The 10026-nt window shown below is 40.2% G+C and overlaps 1 protein-coding gene and 1 pseudogene across 1 annotated transcript; both read left to right on the plus strand.

The window, feature by feature from the left end:
* The first annotated feature begins 1162 nt into the window (after window positions 1-1162).
* Window positions 1163-2099, plus strand: LOC122105843 (olfactory receptor 2A1/2A42-like). Its single transcript, XM_042677099.1, is given in 2 exon segments — window positions 1163-1251; window positions 1253-2099. Coding segments are annotated over 2 exon segments (936 nt in total).
* A 5642-nt stretch (window positions 2100-7741) lies between these two features.
* LOC122105844 lies at window positions 7742-8651 on the plus strand (annotated as a pseudogene).
* The last annotated feature ends 1375 nt before the right edge of the window (window positions 8652-10026 follow it).

The following is a 10026-nucleotide window of genomic DNA, read 5'->3' on the forward strand; positions in this document are numbered from 1 at the left end:
CATTCCTTCTTTGTAGAATATCTGCTCAAGGAAAGGAATTGGTGGGTGATTTGAGAACATGGAATCAGAGTAAGAAGAATGTAATCGGCGGTCCTCCTGGGTAATTTTACTATTCCCCCAATGATTACTATTCCCCCAAACCATCTCTCTGGACATAGATATTCATTCATCACATGCCAGGATTCTTGTGCTAGCTCCTTGCTTTCCTCTTTTCATTCCTCTGAAGGGCGTGATGTGTATAACCAAGTGCTACACCACCCTCTATAATCCAAGTTGACTTCTATCCATCTTTTCCTACTCTTTCTCCACATAGCAACCTCATAAAACTAACTGCATTTGAGTTCATCTTGCTAGCCAAATTCTGCTGCCCTTAACTCAAGATTGTATCAAAAGCCCACCAAATTCTCCAGTCATAACTTTCTCAATAGTAAGTCATTTCTACCTGTAAGTTGTTACGTTCATTAGTAGTATACAGGTTATAGGAGTGTCTTCCTCAAAATGCAATCACATCTCTTAATACATGCATTTGTTGACATTTTCATGGGTTCTAACGACAGTAAACTAAATGCTGGCCAACTCCAGTGCCATTTCTCCCACAAATTGTGGGAAGGTAGCGAAGCCCAGGTGAATTTTTTTCCCCCTTAATGACACATCAGTGTTTACACTAGAAATCACAATGGATTTCAATGTGATGCACTGAAGAAATTGCAATCCTGGGTCAAAAGACAAACTGATCAATTTTACATACAAGCAATTTATAGACCAAGTTCTTTATCACTCACTTATCAATGATAGTACTAATTCTTTTACAAACTTGCATGTGAGAATCCCTGAGAGAAATTACGTGCCTTGATTATTTTGTTTGTTTGCATTTATTAGTAATTCATTGCATCCATGTCAATAGTGGTAAGGAACTAATCACTGCTGATATATTTCTGTCCCTAAACCATTTAGGTTATGGACAGATGTGTAATTTAAATTTCTATTAAGTAATATTTCATTGTTAATTAAAATCACCAACAAAGACTTTAGTAACAAATGCAATAGTCTCTAACATTCCTGAAATCAGCACTATAATAAACAAAATATATTTTGTTTAAAGAGTTGGGTGCTTTCAGAGAACTGTATGTTATAGTTATCTGATTCTCTCTTTCATAGTGAAATGGAGGAAAATCAGACAATGGTCACAGAATTCATCCTTCTGGGATTTGGTCTTGGTCTAAAGATTCATATAGTCCTTTTTGGCCTTTTCTCTCTTCTATACAATCACTTTACTGGGCAATGGCGTCATCCTGGGGCTCATCTGTCTAGACCCCAGACTGCACAACCCCATGTACTTCTTCCTCTCCCACCTGGCCATCGTGGACATCTCCTATGTCTGCAATATGGTGCCCCAGATACTGGTGAACCTCCTGGACCCAACCAAGCCCATCTCCTTTGCTAGATGCATAACACAGACATTTCTGTTTCTGACATTCGGACACATAGAATGTCTCCTTTTGGTGATGATGTCCTATGATCGGTACGTGGCCATCTGCCACCCACTGCGATACACTGTCATCATGAGCTGGAGACTCTGTATTTTCCTGGCTATCACTTCCTGGACATGTGGCTCCCTCTTAGCCCTGGTTCATGTCATTCTCATCGTGAGGCTGCCCTTCTGTGGGCCTCATGAGATCAACCACTTCTTCTGTGAAATCCTCTCAGTGCTCAAGCTGGCCTGCGCGGACACCAGGCTCAATGTGGTAGTCATCTTTACAGCTTCTGTGTTCATCTTGGTGGGTCCCCTGTGCCTGGTGCTGGTCTCCTATACGCGCATCCTGCTGGCCATCCTGCGGATCGGGTCGGGGGAAGGCCGCAGGAAGGCCTTCTCCACCTGCTCCTCCCACCTCTGCGTGGTGGGTCTCTTCTTTGGCAGCGCCATCATCACGTACATGGCCCCCAAGTCCCGCCATCCTGAGGAGCAGCAGAAGATCATTTTTCTCTTTTATACTTTTTTCAACCCCATGATGAATCCCCTGATCTACAGCCTGAGGAACGCAGAGGTCAAGGGTGCCCTGAAGAGGGCGCTGTGCAAGGAAATTCTTTCCCACCTGTGACATTTGACCATCAACACTCAGTAGTCGCCTGCCATCTTAGTGCCCAGTTACTGCTAGATTCCACTAAATTGCATGGCCACTCTCATCTTATCTGTGCTTTTTATGACACAAGCATGTCCTTCTCTCTTCATTAAGCAGGAGTAAATTTTAATGTGTTCAGTCTACTTACTTTCTATGAGATACAAGTTTATCAAATACGATTTTGTAGTTTTTCTTCAATTGCACAGCTATGAAATTAATATTTGAATTCAGTTGCTAAGTGTAAAAATTGAAGATATTTCAGCAATCTTTTTAAACTTTAAACTTACTGAAAACATGTAAGCTTTGGAAGGAATAATAATAATTACTAATAATAATACAACCCCAGCTACATAATTGTCCATTACCCAAAATTGCACTTGCCTGATCCAAGAATTGCTTAGACATATTCAACTCTTTGTGCTGCATATATGAATACATTTTATATGAAAATCATCAACTCATGTTAATGAGTTTAATTTGTAGGCTTAGTGGAGAGCCTGAAAAGCGTAATTACAAGTTACAAATTCAGCAGTGTATTGATTAGTTGTTATCTAACAAAGAGGGAAAGCTGGGCATTCTCTCCTTGAATAGCCTGAAAATGAGTGTCTGAGAAATCTCTGGGTAGATTTAGGACCATATGTCTATGTGTTGTTTTCTTGCATCTTTCCAAGAGAGCTTCTAATTTTATTAACCAGATTGCATTATTTCTTACCAATGAACGTCCTGTCCCTGAAATAGGAAAGATTAATTGTGAATTTTGGTATGGAGCTTGGTATCGAACTGTTTGTGGATTGATTTTTGCTGATTCAGACTACTTGACAACCAAATATTAGAGTAATTCCCTATATATTTTAGGTCCTATGTCAAAATGTTACTTATAAAACCCACTTTTTAAATTACCCTAAGATAGGGGTGGTCACTCACTTCCAGATAACATTCTTAGTGCCATCATAAGAACAAACTTCCGATTTGTTTTAAAGAAAGTATGCCCTACATTTGGACCTTAACAAGAAGTCAACCCAACTCTTAATTAGACAGGCATATGAATCCAAAATCAAACTGATTTTGGTAGTAAAATGGAATATTTTTAATCACATACCAAGTGGCCTAAGGGACGTTATGTGGTCCATTTCCTATAATCAACCTAACAAATTCTTGAAGAACACCTATTTTGGTAAGTGTATTTATTTATTTAATATATGTGCATGTAAAGAATTAATAGATATTTGACTGTTATGGAGACAGTGTAGTTCTCAATCCCTCTACATTTAACTACGATGTACAGTTGTGTATCAATATTGGTGTTACAAAAAAGAACATGAGTAGGTTTCCCAAGATAGAATGTGAAGGAAAATTTTTAATAGCCTGGTAATTGGAGATCACAAATGACTTTTGATGATCCTCAAGAGTGACTCCTATGGGAAAAGTCACAGAATTTATAGGAACACCAACAGGGAGTGGAAAACAAAGGTCATTCTCATTGATCATGGAGATTTAGTCCAGCTAATACACAGAACTAATCATGTGAAGCGTCTTTATGACACAGAAAAGGATCTACAGCTTGTAAGACAAGCATCTTGACTAGAATGAAAAAGTGGAAAAAGTGGATGTGTTCACAGGAAAGAAGTGTTACTGTGAACATCTAGGAGGCTCTGGAAGGGGACCACAGCAAGGAGCTAGAGAGGCAAATATCAGTGGAACACAAGAGAGATGAAGCCATTTCACACTGGTGTCTCACCAACTGAGTGGAACAGTACTGTTGTTTCTTTATAGCGTTTTCTCTAAAAACAGCCCTCAGTGACACACACATACACACACACACACACACACACACACACATACACACCATATTTCAGTTACATGCTACATATTTCATGTTACAGTCTTTAGGTGAAAAAAATATACCCCTTGAATTTTTGATGCTGTCAATTCCTCTTAATTATAGCACCAGCAGTCATCCTGTTTCTATATTTCTATACCGTTGTAGATGGACTAACCCTTGTAAAAAAATTCTTCTGGGTTAATTTTCCTAAATACTTCTCACTGAGTTACAAATTTATTTTCATTCACAATGAGCATGGAGGAATGGCAGACGTTTTCAGAGGAGGCATTTAGTACTGAATATAAAAAATGGTGAGGGCACATATTACTTTCTGACACATAGAGGATAGAGAGTGTGGGTCACTCAAAAGGAGTGTGCCAAATTGCTAAACCCTACAGCTATGATGTGCCATAACCATGTTTTTGCTAGCCAAGTGGCCATGTACAAGGTATTCATTCCCTTGTTTTCTGTGAGAGGGTGGAAAGTGGAGGATTTGACCACTGAAAAGGATAGCAATGGAACTCTGGGTAGATTTATATGATTCTGAGCCCTGTCATTGGGCTCATACTGTCTCTGGTGTGTGCCGTGGACATAGCTGTCACTGACTGGAAAGGCCTAATCTTTACTCTTGTCAGCAAGTGCAAACCGCAGATCCTCACTGTAGGATATGATTTCTGCCAGAGACTTATTTGAGGGAGGCTGCAGAAATATGAATTCTGACAGGGCCGATCTAAAATGAGGGGGCCAGGCCTTCTGTTACTAGGTATCTCGTATCTTGCAGATGTGCATATTCTGGGCACATCAAAAGCCCACATATTACGATGTTAATGCTGGAGGGGAGCAGTTAAGGCTGTGGTCTCTCAAGAGCCCTCCCCCACACTTAAGACAAAACCGTTCAATCAAAAAGACAAAAAGCTAAATTCAGCATGTTTCCCTTCCAAAACTGAAACCAGAGAATCCTTCCTCAGCCTGACTGGCATGGAGGATAAGGGAAGGTGTGCGCTAGGGGAATGGCCACTTATGACAGGTCATCATAAGTCCCTAGGGACACTGACCATCACCATCTGCCCCAGGCTTCCCTAATCAGCACCCACCGCATCTCCACCCCTCATTTGGAGTTATGAAATTCAGATCATGGCCATGCATTTAGAACTCTAATGACAGCTATTGTCTCAGATACGCTCGCTCTGTGAAGGTCTGTTCCTAACTGTGTGTCCTACTGGGAATAAGAATGGAAATTTTAAAAAAGACAATTGCTTTGTCTCTTCCTCCCATCAGAGAGAGGCATGTGAGGTATCTAAAGGCCCAGTTGCTCTGCTGAGCCAACAAGGTTGAGCCCTGGGAGAAGAAAACCTTTCCCTGGAGGACTCTTCTGCTTTTCAGTCAGGAGCAGAAAGCAAGGGTTCTACAGCCCCACAGAAACCCCAGCGGAGCAGAATCCATGGCTCAGCCTCCAGGCGCTTCCTTTCTGAGAGTCTTGAGTCTGAATGTGGAAACTAACAAGGGTGTATCATTTTATTTTCTCATCACTTCTCCCAGAAAGGGGGTAGCAGCTAGTGCCTGGTTACCTTTCCCTGTGATTGCACCTTGTTCTTTCAGTATCAAGAAGAGAAGTAAATCCTCTCTGTGAATACTAAACGTTTGTGTCATCGTTCACATTTATGTAAATATTGAGAAGGAACAATCTGAAGCGTATTTGAGGAACAGATTGTGGGAAAGTGTTTAGAAGTTGGCTGGTTTTGTTGCATTGGTGGAAGAATTCCTATGTGAGGGAGATTTATTTAGGAATGATGATGCCAAGAATGTAGAGAACTCCTGCTGTATGACAGGTTGGGGAGGGTAGATGAATTATTTGAAATAATTTTTCTATTTAAACTTCATTATAGTAGAGGGTATTCTGGAGGAATGCTATATCTCAGAACAGTTATGTCTGTTGGTATTTTATACATTATGAATTTAATTCTTGTCAACCAAGGTAAAATGCATATTAAAATTAGGAAAGAGGGGCTGGAGATATGACATTTCATCAATTACTAGATTTACATTTTGGAAATACAGGATCAAGTTCTGGTGCTGTGTTTTCACAAATTCTTTCCTAGAAAAAGTAATTTTATTTGTTAACTAGGTAACAATTCATGCTATCCTAAATACTGAACTGATGTATAATTAATGTATCATCATGCATTAGTCAATGCATATCACAATGTCTGAAATTTAGTTTTCAAACGGAAATAGATTTCAATGTAGAGCCATGCCATGCCTCCTTCCAGACCCCTAGAATCTTAATCTGTTTGGTTTTCATTTGATTGTTTTAATTAATATTAGATAGGTCATAGAGATAGCAAATAAAAACTTTAAAGTATGTCCTAAACAGAAACATTAAACTCATTGAGTTACTCTCAAGGTTAAAGTTATTATTTTAAATATTACCATAATACAGATCACAGAGATGAAATAGTTGTATCTTTGTCATTCAGTATACATGTTGTTATGGCAAGGCATATAAAATAGAGTTCTATGTCACTTCCATAAAGTAAATCAAGACTGGGACAGCAAAGCAAGCCATGCTAAGAGGTTACCATGGTCTCTAAACTTTGTCTTTCTGTTTAGCTTCAAAACACAAAAGTCAGAAGTGGCGCTGTAGCTCAAGTGGTAGAGCGCTCGCCTTGAGCTGAAGAGCTGAGGGACAGCCCCCAAGCCCAGAGTTCAAGCCCCATGACCGACAAAAATAAAAAAATAAATAAAAATAACACAACAGCCAAGTATTTTCCATGCCCCACATGTTTAATATAGACATTCAGATAACTTTTGGACCATAGCAAAATTGAATTGTAACCTAACATCAAATTGCCTTTTCCTATGACAGGATTTTACAAATTGATTCTTGATATTGTTGTGTGTTTGCTCCTAGATTATTCTTCTCATCTATTTCGGATGTACTTTATAAGAATTCTCATAAAAGTTCTCAGAATGCAATCCTTTCTCTTATGACAGGTTCCTTTGGGAACTTTCCTTGACATTTCCATTGGTGATGATGACAGTAAACGAGAGACCAGCTGAAGTAAACGCAATTCCTCCACCTAATTAAGGGAAAGTATCTCAGCTTCTAGTGATCTTACCAATGTAATGGTGCCAACAAATATTTATCCTATAAACCATGTTGAACTTCACCATGAGTTATTGAAAAATCAAAAGGGACCCAACATCCAACACCAAATTAATCAATTGAGCAAACCACCCATTAGCATATGAAGTATTTCAACACTAATTTCTTGATATAAATATCTGTCCAGCAATATTTAAACTAAATTTCTCACTTTTTGCAGTAGATTGTTTTCCTCTTGCCTACTTATTAAGCATATAGAAGTTCTTGTTGATGGAGGTAGCTTTGGTTTTCATTTTCATCACTCGGTTTGGAATCTGAAGTATTTAGTGTGTGTTACAAACATGAAGGGTTGAATTAACAACAGGTATTTTCATGTAAGTACTTAATAGACCCATCTAGAAAAGCTCTGAGAGCTTTGGGAAGGCACAGGCATTTGTCCAACTACACAGAGTTTAGATGTGTGATCACTGCTGATAATTTGCACTTCTGAAAACTGGAATATAAACTAAACATTTAAGTTCTAGAGAGAAAGACAATTTAAATCTTCAGTAAGACAGATTTTATCCATTAATTAAAATACAGGTGATTATGAATAATTCTCATACACATAAAATTCATTTAAAATAATAAGTACATAAAACACGTTCTAAAACAATGGTCACACCATTAACTATGTCTCGTTTCCATAGTACCATGGCAGAAAATCAGACGATGATCACAGAATTCATCCTTCTGGGCTTTCCCGTTAGCCCACGGGTGCAGATGCTCCTCTTTGGCCTCTTTTCTCTCTTTTATACAATCACTTTATTGAGCAATGCCGTCATGCTGGGCCTCGTCTGTCTGGACAGACTGCCCGCCTCCACGTACTTCTTCCTCTCCTGGCCATCGCCAACATTGCCTACACCTGCAGCACGGTCCCCAGATGCTGATAAATCTCCTGGACCCAGCCAAGCCCATCTCTTTTGCTGGATACATAATGCAGACCTTTCTCTTTTTGACCTGTGCACACACAGAGTGTCTCCTCCTGGTGGTGATGTCCTATGACCGCTGCGTGCCACCTGCTGCGATACTCTCATCATCATGAACTGGAGAAGTATGTATCTCTCTGGTCATCCCTTCCTGGACATGTGTTTCTCTCCTGGCCCTGGTCCATGCCATGCTTGTTGTGAGGCTGCCCCTCTGTGGGCTTCATGAGATCAACCACTTCTGTCTGTGCTCAAGCTGGCCTGTGCTGACATCAGGCTCAATCAAATTGTCATCCTGCAGCCTGTGTGTTCATCCTGGTGGGTCCCCTGTGCCTGGTGCTGGTCTCCTACACGCGCATCCTGCTGGCCATCCTGTAGATCCCGTCAGGGGAAGGCCGCAGGAAGGCCTTCTCCACCTGCTCCTCCCACCTCTGCAAGGTGGGACTCTTCTTTGGCAGCTCCATGGTCATGTACATGGCTCCCAAGTCCAGACACCCTGAGGAGCAACAGAAGATCCTTTTCCTCTTCTATAGCTTTTCAACCCCATGCTGAACCCCCTGATCTACAGCCTGAGGAATGCAGAGGTCAAGGGCTCCCTGAGGAGGGCGCTGTGCAAGGGAACTCCTTCCCAGTTGTGACATTTGAATCACCAGCCTCTGTAGTCTCCTGTACTCTTGGTGCCCAGGTACTGCCTAACCCCAGAAAAGTTCACTAATCTCACCTCGATCTGCTCTTCAGAGGCACAGCAGCGTTCCCTTCAGCTTCCTTAGCAGGAAATGTTCTGCATGGTTCCATTCATTGGCTCTCTGTGAAAAGTTAGCGTATGTTTTTCCCCCACTGAACTGAATATACTTGAAATGCAATGATGTAATTGGCCCCCAAGTTGGATACATCCCATCCTCCAACTGGGTGGGACTGAGTTATGTCTTAAGATGTGAAAGTAGAAAAGATTGTGGCTGAAGGCAATGATGCCCCAACCCCAGCCACTCTTGTCCACTCTACCGTTATTACCCTGGTACAATCCAATACCCACACAGACTGTACCTAACTTGGTATCCAGCCGTGGTTGGGGATTGATTTTTGTAGTTGGTCTACTTGACAATCAGCAATCCGTGTAATTCCCTATATATTTTAGGTTGTATTTCAAGGTGTCATCTATAAAATCTATTTTTTAATCTTACTCTAAAATTAGGATGGCTATCCATATCCAAGAGAATCTTTCTCAGGCGTCACTTTGAGCGCAAACTTTAGATTCATCCATCAAATGTTTGTGCCTTTGGCTGGAGGCTAACAAGTACTCAACTCAGCTCATAATTGCTTCAAAGAAATGGAGACACTGAGGAGGGGATTTCTAAATGTGAAAATAAAGTAAGAGTTATTTAAGAAAATCTAACATCTCTAATCAGTAATCAAGTCTCTATTCTACACATTGACAGACTTGATGAGTAACCATTGTAACAAACCCATGAAAAAGGTCAGCAGTAGCACATATTGAACTTAGAATTCTGCACATACCATCTATATTAATTTATCTATACATACCATCTATATTAACCATCTATATTAACCACAACTTACAGTAGTATATCAATATACAGTAGTATAGCAAATAATCAAGAAAGATATTTATCTCACAGTTAGATGTGTTCAGTAAGTGAAAGAGGATCTGTTGATTGCTTGATAGGTATCAACCAGAGCTTTCCCATAAAAGCCTGCTGGATCAAAGATCATGAATGAGAGGTTACTTGTCCTATACCACAATTCCTTATGTGTAGAGTTATAAAATGTGATTTACTTTTACAGACGTACAGAGTTTGAAGAAGTTGATAATAAAGATTGCTCTCATTTGCACTGGGATATGGCTCAGGTAAGTCCTAGAATGAAGCTATGCGAGTCAGTATCTTTGTTCAAGTTATCTGCTAGAGAACAGACGACTCTAAGCTGACATTCAGAGGAAAAAGTGATGGAGAAGGAACTGTAGCTCCAAGGATCTGAAAGACCCACTGCTTGACA

This window comes from Dipodomys spectabilis, unplaced genomic scaffold (assembly GCF_019054845.1).
Source record: "Dipodomys spectabilis isolate Male_0828 unplaced genomic scaffold, ASM1905484v1 ptg000034l, whole genome shotgun sequence".
NCBI lineage: Eukaryota > Metazoa > Chordata > Mammalia > Rodentia > Heteromyidae > Dipodomys > Dipodomys spectabilis.